Genomic DNA, 23,626 nt, shown 5'->3' with positions numbered 1-23,626 from the left:
AACTCGTTTGTTATCTTTTCATGATTTCCGCATATATTTGGTCGCTTGCCGTTGGCTCTCTCAGAGATCCGGGACCTCTGGGAAATTAGGGTTTTCCTAGTTTCCTAATTTAAATGTAAATCGACAGTGCGAATTTTGGTTCCCACAACTTTTGGCTTTAAGGCTGTGCGACGACTGATCGGCTTTCGTTTTGCCTGTGGGCGATTTCCACCTGGTTCTTTCCGATTAAAATCCGCGACTTGGCGCCGGCTTATATAACTTGTATGGAACGAACCGAGCACTCTCAAGAGACCCTCTGGAGTGCTGACCAAAATTTTGGATTTCTTGTATAGCGCGCTATGGTATCCTCGTCAGATGTAAGAGAACCTTTACTTTTACGAAAGGTTAGACTACGAGTTCTTTTTTGAGAAGGTTTTGGGTTTGTCCGTCGGGGCCAATCGACAGGAAATTTTTAGAGTCGCGGACAGACCGTGTGTTTAGATAATATCTCTCGAAAATATTTACGACGTCTCGCTTTTTCCGAAAGGTATATCCTTTGTAGTGAGAAAGTTACGATCTTCGTTTTTAGAGAAGATGTATTTGGTCTTGCATGACCATTGATACGCAGTGATTGTTGTTTAAGTTAGTTCCCATCCAAGGACTGCTTGAAAGGTATGCGTGTTTGGAGACCCTTGTCTTGGGTGTTTCCCAAGTTAATCTCCGATTGTTGTTGCTTATTGCAAGTGAATCGGGAGACCGTAATAAAATGAGTTTTATTGGAAAACTTTCGAAAATATAGAGTACATGTGTGGATATTCCGAATTTTGTGGGAGTATACGAGTATACGTACCCACTCCCTCCCCCCTTTTTGGAGCAGGGGATAGCTGAACTTGTCAATAGGACAAGCTGCCTATGTACCTCTTTCGAGGATCAAGCCATCTCGTAGTTCTGCTTTGTTGTTGCGGGCGTTCCTACTCGTTGGATAGGGCCATTTCTGTTACTTCGGCCGTTGAGGCTTTAGTTAAATCGGCGGCCGTTTCGTAAGTTAGGTTTTCCGCTGGTAGGGCGATAGACTTCGGGATCGCGTCGCTGTCCGGAGCCGTTGCCTGGGCGAGTGATTCTGAATCACTCTTTGTGGAACCTTCGGGAGTACTCTGAGTTTTCTTGAATCGCTTCGGGCTAACCGTAGGGGTGTTCCGAGTTTGTCGTAGCTTATGCTCGGCCAAAAAGCGGAGCCTAGATTGTTTCTGGCATCCCCAGATTACTGATGTTATGTTTGGTGTTGGGAACTTGATGCTAAGGTGGTAAGTCGACGGTACCGCCTTCATTGCATTGATCCATGGGGTTCCCATGGTAACATTATAGATGGACGGGTTATCGACTACGGCGAAGTCAACAATTTTCGTGACTTCCCTTGCCATGACCGGAAGTTTGATCGATCCGAGGGTCATTGATGTTGTGCCCGAAAAACCGGTCAGTGGTTTTGGTTACGGGATGATTTCCCCGAGTTCGATGTTCATTCTCCGGAGAGTGTCGCGGAAAATGACGTTGACCGTGCTGCCTGTGTCGATGAGGATTCTTCCCACTTCGAGGTCTCGAATCACCAAGTCGATGACCAGCGGGTCGCAGTGAGGTTTATCGAGTCCGACGGTTTCCTCCTCCTCGAAAACAATTGTATCGTTTGGAGCGTTGTCGGTCAGGGACCGAGTCGTCCAGTTAGAACTTGTTTCTGCCTTTCTTCCGTAGGCCTTGATGGATGAAACAAAGTCGTGGTAGAATTGCGATTCTCCAATGATCATGTTTATCCTCCGACGGGTACTATTGTCTCCAAGGTCATCCTGCCTTCTTCCGCGTTTTTTGCCAGACTGATTTGCGCGTGCGTCCCTCTCGGGAGACTCTTTATCAGTCCTGGGAGGGCGGTCGGAATCCAGGATGAGGTCTTTTATGCTAGTGACCTTCGAGAGGTCGCCAGCGAGGAGTTTTGCGGCTAGCCTTGCGCCGAGAACTTTGCAGTTCGTAGTGGAATGACCTTTGGTCTGGTGGAACTCGTAGTAGGAGTTATCCTTATACTGGTTCCTGGACCAGGTGTTGCCGGACGTCTTCCCTTGTTCGGAATTGATAGTGTAGTTGTGCTCGCCCTGGATGTCTTCTCCCTCGTGGTGGACATACTTGTCCTTTCGAGAGCTTTTCTTTTTCGTGGGCGTCTTCTGCAGGTTGTACTTCTGGGAGAGGATTTTCATCTCCTCTTCCATTACGATGAAGTCCGTTGCCTTATGAAGAGCATCTTGAATCGTTCTCGGTTTTTCGAGGGATACCCATTGCCGGAATTTTGACCGATACCAGAGAGTTTTCTTCAGAGCATCGATCGCCACTTTGTCGCTGATCCCGGTGACTCTTGCCATTACTAGCTTGAATATCTTCATGAACTCGTGAAGTGGCTCGTCTTCTCTTTGTGACAGGCTCCAGAGATCGACGTCCGAGGTTTCTCTGTCCATGAACATGGAATACTGCTTGAGAAACTCTGAAGCAAGTTGGCGGAAACTTTCGATGGAATTTCGTTTTAAGCGAGAAAACCATTCGAGCGCGGCTCCTTTGAGGTTTTCGACGAAGAGGAGGCAGTAGCCAGCGTCTCGTTCGCGTTCCTTGAGTTTGCACCTCCCCATCGCGATCTGGAAAGACTGCAGGTGCGCTTTTGGGTCGGTTGTGCCATCGTAGATGGGAATTTTGATCTTCCCCGGGTCCGAGACGTTGGTCTCAGTAATCCGAGCAGTGAATGGGGGTTTGCGTGCTTCCTCGAGAAGTCTGTTGATCTCAGGCCCAGCGCGTGTCGCGTGGTGGATTTGTGATTTCACCGCTTTCACCTCCGCTGCGGTTTTCGCGATGTACTCACGGAGATCGTGTATCTCATCAGGATTTCTGGCAGCCTTGCGAGCTTGTCTGTGTTGGCAGCGGTGGATCCTGGCCTGCTTCTCGGCCAGCTCCTCCTGTTCTACCCAATAAAGGTTTTCTTCTTCCTCGGTCATGGGTTTTTTGAAGGACGCGTCCTGCCGAGCGGACTGGCTTCGTGTTCTTCTTGGGTGGATGTCAGCACCGTCGTCCGAGTGATCGGACTGGTCGCTTATATCCAGGTCGACGCACTTGATTTCTTCTCCTTCGTTGCTCCCGGTAGGAGGTGGAAGGTTCTATGCAGTTGGCTGTGCACCTGGCTGGAGCGTTTCATCAGGGTTTTGGCCTGAGGAAGCCTTGTCCGCGTGTGCAGCTCGATTGCCCGGAGTTTCGAAATCAAGTCTTCTACCACTGCGGGCTCTTGTGGTTCCGCGCGGGGCTTTGCTCCTGGCCTTCGCCGTTAAGGTTTCCACCTGTTTTGCGAGAGAGGCACAAGTTTTCCTCTTTCGTCCATCTTTTTATGAGCGGAGGCGAACATTTCCTTCATCTGGTCTAGTATCGCGGTGTCGGCAATGACCGTTGATACGTTTCCAGCTGGAGTTTTTTCAGCGTTGGCATCGACGGGAGTCCCGTCGTGCGTTTGCGGGTCTTTGTCAGTGTTGGTCGTCATATCGGACTGAGCGTGTGTGGTTGTGAGAGAGATAGATCCGTACCCTCCCCTGCTTCTAGCGCCAAACTGTGGGAACTGAAATTCACACCGTTAATCGGAGGAAAGCCAAGTTACCCTAGCCTTCCCTGAAGGTCTCGGTTATCTGCTGGGCCACACACGACATGATCAATATGAAAGAATAAATTTAAAATAAACAGAAAAAGAGAATAAGAGGATCTTATTTCCGAATTCGCATTTGAACGTGAACAACAAGTAAAGACCTAGGTTACAAGAGTTGTCGGTACGTTCGCTAGTCTAGCGAGCTAAATCTAAACTAGTTGAGACGCAGCTCGATTAGTTAAAACGGAAAAAGATGCCTAAATTGCTCAAAGTGCTAAGTTGCTCTGATTTGCTCTCCTCTTCTCTTCATCCTAGGTCCTCCTGATATACTCCTCCTTAGGTCGGTTTACTTCTTCTCGTGCCGGATTTGTCACGAAGCGGGCTTTTCCATATTTCCTTCTTCTTTGTGATTATCTTCGGAAATTTGACATTTATCTCTTCCCGCGGATGCGATAAACCGTCATACCAGTTTTTGGGTTCAAGTTTTTTGGGACCAAAGATGGGCCGTTGTCCACAATTCGGACCCTCTTTGGGCCGTATCGAGACTTAAGCGTTTTTACGATTTTTCTCACGAAGTAGTCGTTGGTATAGGCATGGTTCTTCCAACGGAACTCTGCTTCTTACCATAGCCGAGGCAGTTGGTGTTAAGTTAACCGTAACCTGCTCTACTACGAAGAATAAGAAACTGTTCGAGAGACATAACCTTCCCAACTTCCCGAATACTTTTGACGATGTTTTTTTAGAAGGAACATTGGTGTCGTATCCACGGACCCGAAGACTGAGTTACGGAAACTTCGAACGAAGATGCATGGTTATGGGATGGGACCGGGTTCGGAATGGTCCATGGAGAATTGGCCGCGCTCGCTGGGTGAGCCGATCCGTGGCACGATCGAGCTCGCCGGCGAGCCGACCGGCAACACGGTCGTGCTCGCCGGGCGAGCTGGCCATTGTCACGGCCGAGCTCGCCGGCGAGTCGACCGGCAACACGGCCGAGCTCGCCGGCGAGTCGACCGGCAACACGGCCGAGCTCGTCGGGCGATCCATTTCGGCTGTTTGTTTTCTCGGGTTTTGAAGTTTTGACCGAGATTCGGTTTTTCTAAGGACTTTCGGACATCGATTCCGTCGTGACCGATTTTGACCCCAACATGCACGTTCGTCTGGTAATCGGGTGCCAATCATGGAAACAGAGCATGTCGAGAATAATGCCTCAGAGTTTCTAAGTGCGGAGAGTTCTGAGTCTAAAAAGTTGTACCTCATGCCTCTCGCCTAGGACTCCTTATATACTCGCTCCTAGCTAGGTTTACGCTTTTCCCCTTCTGCCCTTAAGCCGTCATAGCCTAAAAATGGAGATATTCCATTTTTCCTGATCTTCGTAATTGTCTTCAAAATTTCGTATTTATCTGCGGAAACTTGACATTTATCTTTCCTTGCGAACCAAGCGTAAACCGTCCCACGGTTTACGGGCTGCTAGTTAAGAAATCGTAAGGTGGGCTTCGAGTCATGCCTTAGGTCCCTTTGGGCCGTCTTTCGACTTGAAGCGTTTATTACGACTTCTTTCGATAAAAACAAATTTTCCGCGGTTTTTATCGTAAAGTTTGATTGATGACTTCGAATGGCGGAAAACATGAAATGGGTTCGCTACGGTCTTCGGGAGACAGCATCGAAGGGTAGACGAGAATGCATGGATTCGTGTCATATCGACGATTCGGAAGAGCTCGGTCGCTACGTAGCGACCGAACGGAATGCACGCTCGTTCGCTACGTAGCGACCGAGCGGGACGGACGCTCGGTCGCTACGTAGCAACCGAGCTTGGCTCGAGCTCGGTTGCTACGTAGCGACCGAGCGAGACGGACGCTTGGTCGCTAGCCAAGCTCAGTCGCTACGTAGCGACCGAGCTAGGCTTGAGCAATACATAGCGACCGAGCGGGACAGACGCTCGGTCGCTACGTAGCGACCGAGCTTGGCTCGAGCTCGGTCACTATGTAGCGACCGAGCGGGAGGAGTGCTCGGTTGCTACTTAGCGACCGAGCTTGGCTCGAGCTCGGTCGCTACGTAGCGACCGGCCGGGACGGACGCTCGGTCGCTACATAGCAACCGAGCTTGGCTCGAGCTCGGTCACTACGTAGCGACCAAGCGGGACGTGTGCTCGGTCGCTATGTGGCGACCGAGCTTGGCTCGAGCTCGGTCGCTACGTAGCGACCGTGCGACCTTTTTTGGGGTTTTCTCCGATGTCTCGTGTTTCTTCCGCAGGGCTCTTCGTAAAAATACATCTTTTCCGAAGATTAATTTTTCGTAAAAACGTTCATGCCGATTTTTACGGACTTTCAGACATTGATTCCGTCGTGACCGATTTTGACCCCAACAAATATCGTTTTGCTCGATGAGGGTGGGTATCGACCAATGCTGAGTAGACTCTGTCGATCGATGGTGGAGACGTGTTGTTGAAGGAATGGCTTGAATATCTTTCATCCTGCATTGCAATCTCTATAGCTCTTTTCTTCCAGTAATCCTCATCATACTCCTCAGTAGGATCCTCATTGGATGAAGGAATTACAGTCTCTACTGCAAAACTTTCATGCAATCCACTGTCTGCCAAACTGCCTATTGAATAGTCATCACATCCTCTTTTGTTGGGTTGTTGAAAGGCAAAGTCGGTATAACACTGATCTGGTAATGTGAAGTGGTCTACCGGTTGATTCCCGTCGAGCGATGTGGGATAGTGTTCATCGGTCGTCGGTGACTCATTGGAATAGATCGATGATGCAGTGTGAGTGTCGATCGATTCTGAGTATTTTCTTTCGTACTCTGCTCCACAATGGCATGCTGCAATGTAGCCAAGATCATTTCCAAGCTCCACGAGGTTGACATGTTGTCTCACAACTCGAACTAGGTCATAGTGGACGTCTGGATTTATCAGTGTCAGACACAATCTGTTGGTGTTCATCTCACATACAGCTCCTCCTATAGCAAGGAAAGCTCTTCCATGCAGAAGTGAAGAGTTCCCGTTAAGCTTGATGTCCAGGACATGAAAATCTACTGGGACAAGGGCATTACCAATCTGTACTTCAAGGTCTCTTATGATGCATCCTGAGCTTCTTTCTGAAAGGTCCACGAAGGTGAAAGATTCTGATGAAGGTTCTATTTTCAGACCCAGCTGGTCTGCCATAACCTTAGGTAGTATGCTGACTGATGCTCCTGTGTCACAAAGTGCATGGGCAAATTCAATACCCTTCACCACACATGGTATTGCGAACTTCCCAGGATCACTCTTCTTCTTCAATGTGATCCTTAGTTTCATCCTTTCTCTGACATAATGAAACATTCTCCTAATGTCCTCCTCAGTCTCCTTAGTCTCTCTGAAGAACATCCGCAACCGGTGTGTGTAATAAACTTTATCAAAAGGTTTCTCCACTGGGATTCTGAGGACTCTCTTAGTGAAACCATCCATATCCTTCTCATTAGCTTCCCTCTTAAGGTTCTTAGGAATCTTTTCCTTTCTTTTCCTTAAACTTCTTCCTTTTGTTGCCTCATCAACTTTCATAGGCTCTGGTGTAGTGTCTGAAGGTTGGTTGTAGGTTCTGGTGGGTTTGCTAAAGGTTTAGGTGGTGGTCTGAGTGCGTTGATTTGGTCACTATCAATAGATGGTAATCGTACTCGGTAGGTGAGAGGTGCCTGTCGATCGATGGGAGGTGAGGGGGGGTCGATCGATATCAGTCTCTCTCTGTCGGTCGACTGCTGGCTCATGCCGTCGATCGATTATGACGTAGAAAGGGGAGGGTGGGTGAGGATGTTTTTCTGCGAATTCCTCATGAGTCATGATCCGAACTGCACTACACTCCGCAGTCGATTCAGCAGATGACGTCGATCGATGGTTAGAGTAATCCGTCGATCGATCTTCGTCATGGTCTGTCGAGCGATGTGCATCCATTGACATCGGTCGACACCAAAGTGATCCGCCGAAACTCATGGAGCTTTCAACTTCAAAGTCTCATTCTCCAAGCTTCTCATGCTTCACCACTTGTCAGAAATCATCATTTATGATGGCATTTACGTGATGTTTTGCTTTCTCAACTCCTGCCTCTCTAGCCAAGGCTTCTTGCCTCTTTACAGTGTCTCCAGTCTGAACCACTTGCATTTCAAGCTTCCTCACCTGAGTCCCTAAGGTCTCAATTCTTGTGTTCAGACTGTTGTAGGCGGAATCTATCTTTCCATTGAAGTCCACAGTGAGTTGTTGCTGTCCTTCCAGAAATCTGTCAAGTATTTCTTCAATCTTGCTTTTCTGAGTCTGTGGTGGTGGATTCTGGTAAAATGAGTTTCCATAGCCTCTACTGTTGTTGCTGAAAAGTTTCTGGAACTGTGAACTCTGGTTACTCCTCTGACCATTGCCATAGAAGTTTCTTTTTCCACCCTGGTTTCCAGACCTCTCAAATCCATTACCTCCAATGTAGTTCACATCTTCTTCTCCTTCCATGTCTACAACTACTTCTCCTTCAGCTGAGCAGACCTGCTTCCTAAGAAGCTCATGAACCACATCTAACTTTGCTCTAACTTCGTCCATCTGCTCTTTCCCTAGGGATGCAACAGACTTCTTCCTCTCAAAGTCAGTGTTCTTGGTGATGCTGCTGTTTGCTAGATTTTCTATCAGTCTCAAAGCTTCCACCGGATTCCTGGTGTTGAAGTTTCCCTCGCTAGCTGTATCAAGAGTCATCTGATACCTCAAGGCGATACCTCTGAAGAAAGTGCTCAGCAGTTGCACTTCGTTGAATTCGTGGTGTGGACAGTCTCGCTGGATGAACTTGAATCTGATCCACGCATCTTTGAAAGACTCTCCAGTCTCCTGCGCGAATGTAGCAATTTTGCACCTCAAGTCTTCAGCGTGTGCCTCATCAAAGAACTTTCTCAAGAAAGCATTCTTGATGTCGGTCCAGGATGTTATAGATCCTGTGGGTAGCTGCCTAAGCCAGTGCATCGCTTCTCCAGTCAGAGAATACTTGAAGAGCTTGCACAATAGGTAGTCCTCGGGGACTCCATCCATACGAATAGCAGCGATAAGATCCTCGAACCTCTCTAGATGGTCCATAGGATGCTCGTGCGGTAACCCAGAGTAGGGTATCTGCGACACGAGTGTGTAGTACTGAGGCTTCAGCTCGAAATTCTGCTTCTGAATCTCTGGAAGTTGAATAGCTGAACTGTTGGCGTAGTACTCATCTGGACGATTGTAGTCAGCCAGTGCCCTTGGTCGAGCAGCCTCTTCTACAGGTTGAGCAGCTCCTGTAGCATCAGTATCAGGGATTACATTCCCCTGAGCGTCTAGTTTCTGACCTGTTGCATTACGCAGATGACCATCCTGGTCATACAGGTTTCCATTCTCGTCCTGTCTGAGAATAACAATCGCAACCATGTTTCATGACTGATGATCGATCGATGTACGTGGTGTAGTATCGATCGATGTCGAACGATGTAGATCAGTCGACGATGAAGGTCACGTGTCGGTCGACGGTTGGGTGTGAGAATTGGTCGACGTGAAAGCTGTTGCGTCGAGCGATGTGGAACGTTGGTCTTTGTGGATCGTTCGTTCAAAGTGAGCAGGATCTTCTGAGAATAGCAGGTGCTTGTCCTTGTTGCTTCTGGTACTGCTGGGCATGCAACAAAAATCTAATGGCGATCAAAGCTCCCCGGCAACTGCGCCAAATTTGATACCACTCAAATTACCCTAAGGAGTGAATTACTCTAATGAGTGAATTACTCTCTCAAATAAGAGGTTCAGTTGCAGTACTTAGGGATCGAATCCACAAGGAGCTAGGGAACCTATTAAATCTAGTCAAATTATTAATTCTAAGTTTTTGTTGTTTTATGGTTTAAAAGTAAATAGCAATCCTAATTGAGCAAGTCTATTGCTCGACTAACAAGATGATTGGGGGTGTAACTTATTGGAAGATATTAGATGCAGGGTTTCTATTCAGGTGTTGGAGATTATAATCCTATAGATGCCTAACAGTTGCATGCATGATATATTAGAGCTCAACTCCTTAACCACAGTGATCAGCGATGGCAATGTTTCACTGGTTAACTAACTAGATCTTGGATCTCAACTGTCGTCTTTTGATCACAAGAAAGTGTCGATCGTTGATCCTATAGGGATATCGATCGATACACCTTTCGCAATATCGATCGATTGTTAGAAGACAATATCGATCGATGCTTATAGCTAAGCCCTAGGCGCATGTTGATAATGCTCACTAGTCTCCTAGATCAGCGGTTAGCATCTCTCTAGGAGTCCTAGCATGACAGATTAGATTCAGGACAGGATGGTCAAGGATGCTTGACTCATGCTAATTCTTAGGTTCATGTTCTAGTTAGCAAGGCTAAAACAAACATTAATGAACAATCAATCAATGAATATCACAACTTAGCAAATCTAACCTATTTGAACCCTGAATCTAACAAAGTGAACTACTCAGACATAGCTAAGCAATTCATGACACAAAATATAGATAAAAACTGCATAGAATAGAATAGATGAATCAATGGAGTTCCAATCACAAATCTCTCTATGATTTTCTCTCCTAAAACTCTCTGCTGAAAAATAAGAATACAATGGTGGCCAAAAGCTCTCTTGCCTCCTAACACTTAGGCAAGTATATAACTATTAGGTTAAAAACTCGTCAAAGGTAATCTTGTAATTTGGTGAAGCCTTGGGTTTAAAGTCGGCTGGAACCAAGTCGTGCATCTCGCGTCTCGATATCGATCGATGGTACAGGATGTACATCGATTGATCAGAATCTTCAATCGTCGAGGCTTCTCTTATGTATCGATCGACGGCACTGGATGTGCATCGAGCGATTGCTTCTTCTTCGTATCGACCTCTAATGGTCAGCTCGGATGAAATCTCTTTTAATCTCCTAAATGCTCCATAATCATCACTTTACTCCAAGATACTCCTGAAACTGAAAACATACCTAATAGGATATAATATATAATATATAGATAGTAAAACACTTATATACCATGGATGAAAATGGGTCAAATCCATGGTACATCACTGCTCCTGGTGTGTAGGTTATTGTTTCTACTGCAAAGCTCTCGTGGTGTGTTCATCTGCCAACTACCAATTGAGTAGTCTCCATCTTGCACATGGTTGAAATCAGTGTCGACCGATTTGTAGTAGGCAGTATCGGTCGATGCTCGCTTTCAGCATCGTTGTTGAGGTTGAGTGTCGATCGATGGCAAGCTTGTCATGTCAAACGATGGTGCATTCCTTTTCCAAGAGGAATGATGTAAGATTTATCTTCCTCATCAAGGATGGCTCTGTACTCAATGGCTCGTTCCTCCTCGAAGTCTTCATCATACTCGTCTGTATGCATATTTTGTCTTGTGTAACCGTCAATAGTGGGGTTGTAGTTGTCACTCCCCCACTCATCTGGATACGTATCGACCAATTTCTCTTTGTCAGCGTCGGTCGATTTCGTATAGTTTGTGTCGATCGACGTAACTGGATGAGTGTCGATCGATTCCGAGTAGTCAGATTCGTACTCGGTTCCACGGTGGCAAGCTGCAATGATTCCTGCATCATTGATTCTTCTGGAGATCGTCTGTGGCTTCTTAACTGGGATAGGGTCATAGTGGGCATTAGGATCGATGAGTGTTAGACACAGCTGGTTGGTTTGCAAGTTGCATACTGATCCCACTGTTGACAAGAAGACTCTCCCAAGTAGTAGAGAAGAGTTCCAGTTTAATTTGATGTCCAAGACATAGAAATCGACTGGAACTAGGGCATTGCCAATCTGCACCTCTAGGTCTCTCACAATTCCTCCTGAGTTCTTCTGGGAACAATCCACAAAAGTGAACAAGCGAAGGCTCCACCTGCAGACCCAGATGGTCTGCCATAACCCTAGGTAGGATGCTGACTGATGCTCCTGTGTCGCACAAGGCATGTGGGAATTCAATACCCTGCACTGTGCATGGTATTGCAAATTGCCCATGATCACTCTTCTTCTTCAATGTAATCCTTCTCCTCATCTTTTCTCTAGCTTCACAGAACATTCTCCTAATGTCTTATTCTTTCTCTCTGGTTTCTCTGAAGAACATCCACAATTTGTGGCTGCAATAAGCTTCTTCGAATGGCTTATGTAGAGGAATCCTGAAGACTCTCTTTTGGAAATTTTCCTTTTCCTTTTCATTAGCCCCCCTCTTCAGATGTTTCGCCACTTTTTCTTTTCTTCTCCTTAGGGTTCTTCCAGTAGAAACCCTATCTTCTTCCATGGGATCATCACCATCATCTGAAGGTGTCCTGACAGGCTCCGGTGGTTGTTCTGAAGGTTTAGGTTTGGGCCTGAGTGCGTTAAGTTGTGCTACATCTATCTTCGGCATCTGCACTCGGTAAGTAATAGGTGCACGTCGATCGATAGGTGGTGATGATTGTCGACCGATATTAGCTTCTGAGTGTCGATCGACGTTGCTGTTTGCATGTCGATCGATTCAGACATTGTCAGGGATGGACGGATGTGGGTGTTTTGCTGCGAACTCCTCATGAGTTAGAATCTTCACGGCATTACAAGACGTGGTTGACTCCGTAGGCGTTGTCGATTGATGCTCTGGTACTCCTGTCGATCGATTTGAGTTGGTGTATGTCGATCGATGCTCGGTGTCTGGTGTCGATCGACACCAATGTGACCCGCCGAAATTCATCAAACTTTCTACCTAGAAATCGCCTTCTTGCAGCTTCTCTTCCTTCACCACTTACCAAAAGTCATCCTCAGTAATGGCATTCATGTGGTGCTTCATCATATCATCCCCTACTCCTCTTGTTGAAGCTTCCTGCCTCCTAATAGAACCTCCTGTCTGCACAACCTGTATCTCCATCTTCTTCACATGAGAGCTTAAAGTCTCAAACTTTGTATTCAGATTGGTGTAGACAGAATGTATCTTCCCATTGAAGTCCACAGTCATTCGATGTTCTGCCTCAAGAACCCTATCGAGCATCTCTTCAATCTTGCTCTCTTGAGTAGGCGGCAGTGGCTTCTGGTAGTAGGAACTTCCAAAATTCCTGTTGTTGATGTAGCTATTGTTGTAGGGTTTCTGGTACTGCGAATTTTGGTTGAAGCTACTCCTATTTCCATAGGAGTTTCTATTTCCACCCTGGTTTCCTTGGAATCCAGCTCCACCAATGTAGTTTACTTCTTCTTCCTCTGCTCTACCCTCTACATCTTCTGCATCTTCAACAAAGCTAACCTGCTTCTTGAGAAGCTTGTGAACACTGTCCAGTTTTGCCTTCACTTCATCCATCTGATCATTCCCAAGGATGGTGGCAGATCTCTTCCTCTCAAAATCAGTGTTCTTGGTGCTATTGCTGGATGCTAGGTTTTCAATCACCTTGACTGCCTCCTCTGGATTCCTGGTGTTGAAATTTCCATTGCTGGAAGCATCAAGAGCCATCTGGTACTGCACCGCGATGCCTCTGTAGAAAGTATTGAGTAGCTGTACTTCATTGAATCCGTGGTGTGGACAGTCTCTCTGGTAGGACTTGAATCTGCTCCAAGAGCCTTTGAATGATTATGCAGGCTCCTGAGTGAATGTAGCAATCTTGCTCCTCAAGTCCTCAGCACGCGCCTCATCAAAGAAATTGCATAAGATTGTATTCTTGATGTCGCTCCAGGATTTAAGAGATCCTGGTTGTAACTGCTTGAGCCAATGCAGAGCCTCTCCAGCAAGTGAATATCTGAAAAGCTTTCATAATAGGTAGTCCTCAGAGACTCCCTCGACTCTAATAGCAGAAATCAGATCCTCGAACCTCTCCAGATGGTCCATAGGATGCTCGTGGGATAGTCCATGGTAGGGTAACTGTCCCACAAGTGTGTAGTACTGCGCTTTCAACTCAAAATCCCTCTCAATGGTGGGAGGAAGGATGGCTGATCTGTTGGTGTAGTAGCGATCTGGACGGATGTAGTCAGCCAACGTCCTGGGTTGCGCAGCCCCATCTACAGGTAAGGTAGTACATGTAGTAGTAGCATCAGGCTCAGGGATTGCAGCCCCCTGAACATCTATTCTCTGACCTGCTGCATTACGCAGATGACCCTCCTGGTCATGAAGGTCTCCATTGTTGTCCCGAACAAGTATCAAAGGCGCAACCATGTCTCGCGGTTAAGTATCGATTGATGTCTGAGATGGAATGTCGATCGATTTCGGGTGAAGGGTATCGGTCGATGGAAGGTTTGTGTTGTCGATCAACAGGGGTGAGCAAGAATCGGTCGACGGGACTGGTGTCTGGGTCGACGGTGGTTGAGCGGAATCGAGCGACACAGAAGTGTTGTTGTCGGTCGATAGGGAGCGCGCTTCCTTACGGATCGTGCGTTCCAAACTTGCATGATCTGGTGAGAATATCAATTGGGATTCCTTGTTGCTTGTGGTACTGCTGGGCATGTACCTGAAAATCCAAGAAATAATTTTCTGTCAGAATACTTAATAAAAATTAGAAAATAGGCGATCAAAGCTCCCCGGCAACGGCGCCAAATTTGATACCACTCAAATTACCCTAAGGAGTGATTTATACTCTCTCAAATAAGAGGTCGAGTTGTAGTACTTAGGGATCGAATTCACAGGGAGCTAGGGAACCTAAGGATTCTAATATGATTTGTTAAGCAAAGATGTTTTAAGAGTTTTAAAAGTAAATTACGGTTTTTTATTAAACAAGTGTTTGTTCAATAGCAGATTTTTGGGGTTTTGGTGCTTAAAAAGGAAATAGCTAGACTTAGGATTTTTATTCAGGAAAGTTGGAATTATAATCCTATAGATGCCTAATGAGTTGCATGCATGATAATGTAAAGCTCAACTATTTGATCAACAAGTCTTTTGGCTCTTGCGGGCATTGACTTGTTGTCTATTAACTAGATCTATGATCTCAACTCTCGTTATATTGATCTGTAGAAAGTGTCGATCGATATTCCTATGTGCGTATCGATCGATACACCTTTTGCACCGTCGATCGATTATTCAAGTGTGATATCGATCGACGCGCTCTAGTCAAGCTTTATGCGCAGGTTGAATGAATGCTTACTAAGCTCACTAGATCAGCTCTCGTCTTGCTCATAGCAAGAAACATAGCTCTATTAGAATGTTTTCAGGATGAGAATTAAGCTATTGCTTTTATCAATCAATCTAAGGGCAGGTTCTAGGTAGCTAATCTAGACACAGGCATTAATGAACAATCCTAAAGATGATTATCACAACTCAGCAATCTATAGTTGTAGCTAATCCCTCCTAACCTATTTAAACCCTAAAATCTAACAAGAGAACTACTCAGACATGGCTAAGCAATTCATAGCAGCAGTTAAGTATAAAAACTTCATAGAATAATAATAGTGATATCAATGGAGTTCCAATCACAAATTATAACTTTGGATCTTCTCTCCTATCTATCAATAAAACAATGATACACAAAGAAAGCACACTTTTGCCTCTAACATGGCGGCAAAACTTATATAATTAGGGTAAAAACTCGTCAGGGGCAATCTTGTAAAATAGTGAAATCTTGGGCTTCAAGTTGGTTGTGACCAAACGGGCTTCTTGCGCGCTTCGCTGTCGATCGACACCATGTCTTGTGTATCGATCGATTCTAGCTCTCCAATATCGACCGATAGTCGATCTCGATGGTCATCTCGGGTGCTTGCTCCAAATATCTACAAAATGCTCCAAAATCATCACTTATCTCCAAAACATTTCTGATCTTATAAATATAGTAAATAGACTCTATAATTATATAATTACTAGTAAAAACACCTATAAACTATGGATGAAAATGGGTCAAATCCATAGTCTATGACGTATTGACTATATGATATCATAAAATAATTTTTGGTATCATGCGAGTAAAGATAAAGATTGTGAAAAGATCACATGATAATTATATTATCAATAAATAAGCCTTTTGAGCTTTTGAGCTTTTGAATAATTAACGCATCAACTGTCAGACAAAGATGGGTCCACAGACCAAAAGAGCGAACATGAGAGTTCATTGGTGGTGACGCCCGGAACATTACAAGTAGTATCAGAGTCAAACTTAGAATAATATGGAGTCATGTGAGTTCACACTGTTTGAATAATTGTCGTGATGCGTAATGAGGAGTAGAAATAATTGTAGCATCTCAATATATAATATATAATAATATATAGTATATAAGAGCATCATTATCTCTGAACTCCATTAAGGGTTTCTTAAAAAAAAAAAAAATTTTATCTGATTAAAAAAAAAATAAGAAACCAATCGCGGCTGCCACGTGTCAGTGGAGCCCGCAAACAGTGTAAGAAACAGACGAAAAGCGTTCCTTAATTGATGACTTTTGTAACCAATTATTATCATGTTTATGGGCTCCTCCCCTTTAAGAAACCTTTAAAATCCTGGGATAAAGATGGCCTAATAGTATATTTGGAGAGATTCAAAGATTTAGCTATCTATATCACTAGATTAAATTTATTTTTGGTCATTTATCCCACGACAAAAATTATAGTAAAATGCTATATGAGTTGGAATAATTAATAGATAGATGAGATATTGAAAAATGTTTCTTGATGCTACGCAGCAAATGAGAACAAAGCATGGGTAAAAGTTAACTTATCGACCATCTAACAATCGAAAGCTTACAAACCAAAAGAACAGTCATGTGGATTCACTGCAATAGTTGCAATTTTATCGTGCTTTGTATATTGTGGAAGTCAAAATTTATTTTTATAAAAATAAATCCATGTTTTTTGTGCAACTATAAATCTATGTTTATGTCTTACATAAATATGATATACATTTGCATGCAGTACTAGTGAACTACGAATTCAGTTCTTCAAACCGAAACTATAGAACTGATATTAAACAATAGGGATAAGGGATAAGGGACTAGGGAGTAATTTTATATTCAGTTACTAATTTATGACTAAGTTGGTTTGGTTTGACAAGTACTGTCTCGTGTATAATTCTGAACTATATACTCAAATATAAACACATTAAATCGATTATCAATCTCTAATTCGCTTAGCCCAAGGATTCGCATGAATTGTAATCCAGTAAAATGAATCCAGTGGTGGTATACAGATTCACTTATTCGTAATAGCTACAGATTTATGTTTTATCTCTGTTCTTTCCATGGGGGGGGGGGGGGGGGGGGGGGGGGTCATTTATGGTCAGTTTATTGCTTATTTTTTTATTGCTTATTGCATAAGACCGAAGATATATTTTAAAAATATAACGTTCACTATTGGTCAGTTTACATTCTTGTTCTATATTAAAAAATTTCACAGTCATCTATAATTATTATATACAAATTTTATATATTATTTTGACAATGACAAATTTTTGGTTCGGGTTGGATTCGGTCTCGGTTCTTTAAATACCAATTTTGAACCCGTTAAGATATTTAACCAGTTTTATTTGGGTTCGGTACTATTTTCAGATCGGATTAGGTTTAGTTTTCGGGTTCGGGGTTTTTGCCCAGCCCTAGTCAAAATATAAATGGTCAGTTCTTTTTATATTTAAAATTTAATTACATTATTAAGCAATACTAACTAATAAACTATTACTGAATACTTTGGTAAATTATTTACCAATAAAGATGCTCTAAGTTATATTTATGATCCCACCAATCAAATTGTATAATAAAAAATGTTACGTGGAAACAAACTCAGAACTAATAACTAATATGATGGTAGCTTAGAAACTCACTGGAGAGGGTCAAGCCAGTGGTAGGAACTAGAGAAAGGGGGCGGATGGACGAGGTCATGGAAGTGTTGGATGAAAGGTCGTACATGAAAGCAGAGGCTAAACAACGATGAAGAGGTAACTTTCTTTTCTTATTGAACTCTCTTGAGGTTTCTTATTACAATGTTATAGCATTTATATAGTAAAGCTAACTAGGGCAGCTGGTCTAAGCCTCCTCGTTCTGTAGCATAGCAAACCTATTTTCCGTTGTGATTTGCCGAGCTGTAGGAGGAGCTGCTTTAACTTTTACGGATGCCAGCCTTGCATTGGTTTTTTGCTGACCGTCCTTATGTTTGCTTGTACGTAGGTTAAGCGTGATGTTGCAACTGAGCTTGCAACTGGACTGCACTGCTTCTGAGGACTCTTGGGCCTCCATTCAAGCTTTGGTTTCTCAATGGGCTTGGGCTCATTTCTAATAGTACAAACCAAACCATGTAAACAAGCTTGCAAAATAGACGGAATTAGGTTTAAGTTCGGGATGTTCGGTAGCAAAGACGTAAAATGCCTCGCTCTTGCTTAGGAAAATGCAAAGGTCACTAATGTCTTGGGTGTAAGAACCCATCATTTGCCCAGGGTCTTGCCTAAACACCACAAAGGCCCTAGGTTTCCACCTCAGGGACGCTATGTAAGCATAAGGTTTCTTGGGGTGACTTGACTCTCTTTCTGCTTTGCAAAAGTATTCGTCACATCTTTAAAGGCAACAAAATGATATACATGAGAAAATATTTGAATCCTTAACGGTGGAAGAACTAGAAATATTTTATACTAGGGTCCTAATATATAGTTTTGATATTAAAACTTGATAATATATGATATTATATAAATATTTTTTCTAGTTGGGGCTTATGACAACATAAACATAAATTAGTGGGATCAAATGCCATAATTTGCCAAAATATTAAAGGAATTAGAACATCCCGATTTCTCGTATATATGGAAAGGTTTAAGAGACTTGATTTGACTACCTATGTCACCAAAGTGCATTTACCTTTTCCGTCATGCATCTGTTTAGAACTCTAAGGTTAATCATGCTTACCTGGAGTAGTTGAAGGATGGGTGACTAGAAGTGATTTACGATACTGTGTGAGTGAGGCTAAAGCACGGGGGAAAAGTTATGTGGTGATTGCAGGGTCGGTAAACAATGATTTCGAGCTTTTGGAAAAATTAACGCACCGTTCGTCAGACGGGATGAGGCCCACATGCCGAGTGAGCGGGCGTGTGTGGTCTATTAGCAGTAGACGGTCGAGGTATTGTAACACCTGTCTCTTCCTCTCTCGAGAACGGCGTGTTACGAAGTGGTATCAGAGCTGATTAGCTATCTCGGTTCTTGCACGAGAGGCGTCTTCAGACTTGTCATGGTGCCTTGCGCTCTTTAAGTGGGGGTGAATTGTAACATCCCGCTTTCTGGTATATGTGAAAGACTTAAGAGAATTGATTTGACTACCTATGTCACAAAAGTGCATTTAGCTTTTCCGTCAGACATTCGGTTATAACTCTAGGGTTAATCCTTATTAAGCTGGAGTAGTAGAATAATGGATGTACCGGTAGTGGATGGTCATTTTAACTTTTGTGTACTATATTTATGATAAACAAAAAAATTATGCTATCTAAGGGAATTTATCTTAAATCATTGGACTAAGAAATATCTACAATCAATCAATTAGTGTTTTAATCTGAAAATGGTCAGATCATTGGGCTTATTAAGTTTGAGGGGAAATATCGGCTCACTGCCACATACACGATCAAGGAAAAAAACGTAAATCTCAAAGCGAAATGTTGAGCAAGTCGACCAATTTTATTTGAAACGTGTTGTCTGTATTAATCGGTAAATTTATCACATTAACACTATAAAGGGGACATGTTCAAGAGTAAAAAAGTTAAAGAGTACATTCTTGTCCTATGATTGTTATGATTCTTATCTATAAAGTAAGCATGTCAATATAATAACGAAGGTAAACTTCAAAGATTGACAAGAGCTGAAGCAAGTAACAGAAGGCAACACAAGAAGACCAATGTAGCCGTGGCTAGGTAGTGGCTACAGAGGTTATCGCCGCAGATATGTCTCTGTGCACCCGTAGACGAAAGCAGTTCGGTAGCACTGGCTACACCAGAAGCCCCACCCAGACAAAGAAGAGATAGTACCGGTTACAAAATATAGAAAGTAATATGAGATTACAATAATCAAGAAGAATGCGCAGCGTTTTTCGGAAGATTAAGAAACTCTTCTGAATTACATACGACATCACAGGCGAGAACCATGGATATAACGCTAGGTTTATGAGGAAGCTGTTCCAGTAAGAGAGAGTATGCATCGGCCAGTGCGACATATTATTTGCTGACATATTATTTATCTATCGAGCATTTTTCATTAATATAAAAAGAGGTTTCAATACAGATTGTAACAAACAGATTCGGATTAGGACAATCACTCAAGCTGGCCATACCAAACCCCTTGGATCTTCACATCCTTTGGTACCTTAGCACCTAAGTCAGTATCCGACGGTTGAAGACTCTCAAACACTCCGATCACTTCTCCTGTCTCCGGTTTACTCTTCGTGATCTTCAAAGTGATCTCTCCGACCGAAGCAGCGGTGTTCTTGACGTTTTCCTTCGACAGCTCTTCTTCGTCACCTCTGCCTCCCGCAGGCAAAGCCACTGCATTATCGTACCCAGTGGATCCACCACGTCCCTTAGGGTCCAAGAAAGACGAGCCACGGTACGAAGGGACTAAGAATTTGCCACTGAAATTGTCGGGTTTGCCTGAAGCCTCGAGCTGTTTCACCGTGAAGAGAAACGGCACGCGTTCTCCTCCCGGAAGCTGGACTGTGACTGCTGCGTAGTCGATCCCATCTTCTTCCTTGAACTTCACGCTTCCATCTGAACTAACCTGTTAATTAAATGAACAATGCAAGTTAACTTTCCTGTTTCTTGCGGAAGAAGCAACACCTAGAAATAAGTGACTGAAGACGAACCTCAAAGGGTCCTTCGATCTCGTCGAGTGTGTAAGTGAGACGGGTCATGAGCTTGGTGTTTTGGAAATCCGGAGGTGCGTTCTTGCTGACGCTATCTGCCTTGACGGTGAAGGAAGTAGGCTCGAAGCAGAATTTCTTGCCGGTGTACTTACCAGGTTTGAATGAGAATGTTTCAGAGCCACCGTCGATAGTGGGACACTGATTCGCGGTACCAGTCCCCTTAACCTCCATGTAGGTCTTGCTCTGTATCTCGTCGTACGTTAACCTCTTTGGTGCTCCCTCCGCACTTGCCCCCTTCATTTAACAAAATATATTAAAAACCCTAGGTTTATTAATTTCCATAGAATATTCAACTAAACCTACAACTATTGCAATGGTCGTATATTATAGAAACTTCCAAAATAATCAGTAATAAATGGGTTTATCCATGTCTATGATATAAACATTTAAAATCCATTATGAATGTTTATTTGTTCATATATACAAAAGGCCTATAGATTTTGTTAAGTTTATGTTCTTGATGAGAATGTGAACATATACCGAGACAACGAGAGCAGAGGTGGCAAGAGCGAAACCAGCAATTTTGGCTGCATCAGAGCACTTTCCAACGAAGTCTTTGAAGTCAGAGTGGATGGAGCAAGTGAGTCTAGCAGGTGAAGATTCTAGGCCAGAGGACTTGCCCACGGTTTGGTTAGATCGGAGATGAACGTTGCGAGAAGGAGAAGAAGTGGCGATCTTCGCCGGCTGAAGAAAAGTTGCGGTGGTGGCTTTGAGAGAAGTTGCCATTACGCCAAGTCTTTAGATGTATGTGTGTTATCGGAGTGATGATGATGCGAAGCTGAGAAGTAATTATTGGAGGAGAGCGAGTTCTTTTGGCTAAGATAAGGTTGGATAAGTTTAAAAAATTTATTGGATTGCTTCAGGAGTATATGGATGTTTGATCGCCACGTGTCAAAATTGATGTGGAAGTATAGATACTACCGTTATCTGAAATGAATGTGAAGGTAGATATATGTATATAGAAAATATATTTAGAATAGTCACTATAAATAATAAATCCTCTGGATCTAACCCAAGTCCTATTGAAAGCATGTTCCTCTCTAGATCAAAAGAACTCGTTTTATTGGTAGTTTGCTTCGGCTAGGCCAGCTTCATAGGTTATTTCACCATGGAGCATCAAAATTTACATAAATAATTTAATTTTCTTAACCAGACTCTTCTTCTAAGGTAGTCCGCACATATATTTGATATTGGAGAACGTAAAAGATTGAAAATTTAAGAAATACTGTAAGGTGGATCGAGTTCTTACTATCAAACAAAACTTACCATCATAATAAATTAAATAGTTGACCAAAAAAATGTGTATTTCATCCAACTCGTGCCATTGATAGGCAATCTTCTCCACTTGATATAAGCTTAACAAGTTACTCACAGCATATATCGAAATAAAAATGAGTGATGTCTGAAACATTTCCCTCATATTGGACTCTCTGATTTGGCATGTAGCGGAATTTCGGCCCTATGACATCATTTTCCACCTAAAAGTGGAAGTTCACTCTAATAGGATAAACCCCAACGCTTCACATATATACCTACGAACTACAGGAAAACCGCCATATCATCTGTTCCTTTACTCCACAATCCACACCATGAGAATCTGTCCGTCTGGCAAGGATCATTCAACCGACATCGCTTTAGAGAAGCGTTTAGTCAAATAGTCTTTCTTTCTATCGATATTTTTGTCAATACTGTTTGACCTAGATTTGTCCCTATATCTTTTCCTTCGTTATGTTTGAGTTATGTTTGAGTAAGTCAAACATAAGTAACAACACTCCGCAAGAAACGATCTCGGTATCCCTAAAAATGAAGAAGTTGGTGCTTCATTTGAGGAGCACGTGCAACAACAGACCGAGTTGGACGGAGGCGAGCTCGTCATATAAAAGGCAGAGACACAGTTCTCGTAAAGTCATTCTGGCCGGGGGAGAAGGAGGCTCTCACAAGAAAAGAACAAGAAATACAAAGATATCATATCGCTAGGGAGGAGGATGTCAATGAAACGGTCACACGAGTCTGGTTGTTCAAGAAGGAGAGCCTGAGCCCAAGACCTTGAGCAATACACTTTCTCACCACCTTTCTTAAGAAAGACGCTCGGTTCTTTCACGACATCTCTATCTCACTCAACGCTCAACGGAAGCAACGATCACAAGGATTATTCCACGACTGTCCTAATTTATCATTATGTCTGAATAAATATTAAACAACTCTCCCACCATGGAATCATTAATCAAGGAGGAAGAAGACATATTACTTTGTCCCACATGTGTGACCATGGGTCAAAGCAACATGTGCTCTTTGTGGAGGATGACAAACGGAGTCTACGTCTCTATATTTACCAAAAACAAGGGTTCTCCCACCCTAGGAAACGCGATATAACAAGATTATACTTAGCCAGTTCGAGGTCGAGAACCGATGAGCTCGAACTCTTGTTCGAGATCCCTGCGAGCTCGACGTCTTGTTCGAGACCCCGACGATCCCGACGTCTTATTCAAGAACCGACGAAACCAACATCTCTTTTGAGATGACTACAAGTGAACTACATTTAGACTTGATCCCGTTATGGGTACGTAGGCAGCTCGATATCGAGTTCAGTCACGATCTTTCTTTGTCCCGATATCTCTATGCTATTCGGCATATGAATATAGTCCATTTTTGTCGACTCATACCTGATTACATCGTTTTGTTCTGAGGATATTGTTGCCCACATCCTTTTTTTTCCCTAGTTTTTACATTCAAACACTATCAAATACTTAGTGTAGATTTCGGATCTACATTTTGGCGCCGACTTTAGGGAAGAGAAACGAAAAACATCCTTGCTAGGAACCCGATCTAAGGCTTGTAAGCACAAAAATGGATCCATCTCGTATGGTGTCCAATACCGCAATAAACGAACCATCGTATCACGATGACATCGATCTTACTAGATCGTAATTAGAAACAGAACATGAGATTCAATTCCGACTTCAGCCAAATCGAATCTCTGTTACTGACAAAAATAATTTATCGCCGAGTTTCAGAGATAATGTTCTCAAACCGTAGTAGGCCGACGACGAGTTCTGGTAGCCCGACCTCCCGAGTTCGGGTCCAGTCAAATGATCGCCCAACACGAGAAAGTTTGCTAACCGAACAGATGCATCAAAGCGAATATCAGCGGAAGATGGTCTTAGAAGAAAAAGACCTTACCACAAATCGAGCAGGAATCCTCAATCAATAGATGATCAA

The 23,626-nt window shown here is 43.5% G+C and overlaps 1 protein-coding gene across 1 annotated transcript; it reads right to left on the bottom strand.

The window, feature by feature from the left end:
• Window positions 1-19,721: 19,721 nt before the first annotated feature.
• LOC106376346 (oxygen-evolving enhancer protein 1-2, chloroplastic) lies at window positions 19,722-21,334 on the bottom strand. Its single transcript, XM_013816407.2, has 3 exons — window positions 20,888-21,334; window positions 20,348-20,641; window positions 19,722-20,262 (listed from the first exon to the last, which is right to left on the bottom strand). The coding sequence occupies exons 1-3, from the start codon at window positions 21,131-21,133 to the stop codon at window positions 19,801-19,803; spliced, it is 1,002 nt and encodes a 333-aa protein (XP_013671861.1). The 5' UTR covers window positions 21,134-21,334; the 3' UTR covers window positions 19,722-19,800.
• Window positions 21,335-23,626: the final 2,292 nt, after the last annotated feature.

This window comes from Brassica napus, chromosome C1 (assembly GCF_020379485.1).
Source record: "Brassica napus cultivar Da-Ae chromosome C1, Da-Ae, whole genome shotgun sequence".
Lineage (NCBI taxonomy): Eukaryota > Viridiplantae > Streptophyta > Magnoliopsida > Brassicales > Brassicaceae > Brassica > Brassica napus.
This window is presented reverse-complemented; position numbering and strand designations above follow the sequence as displayed.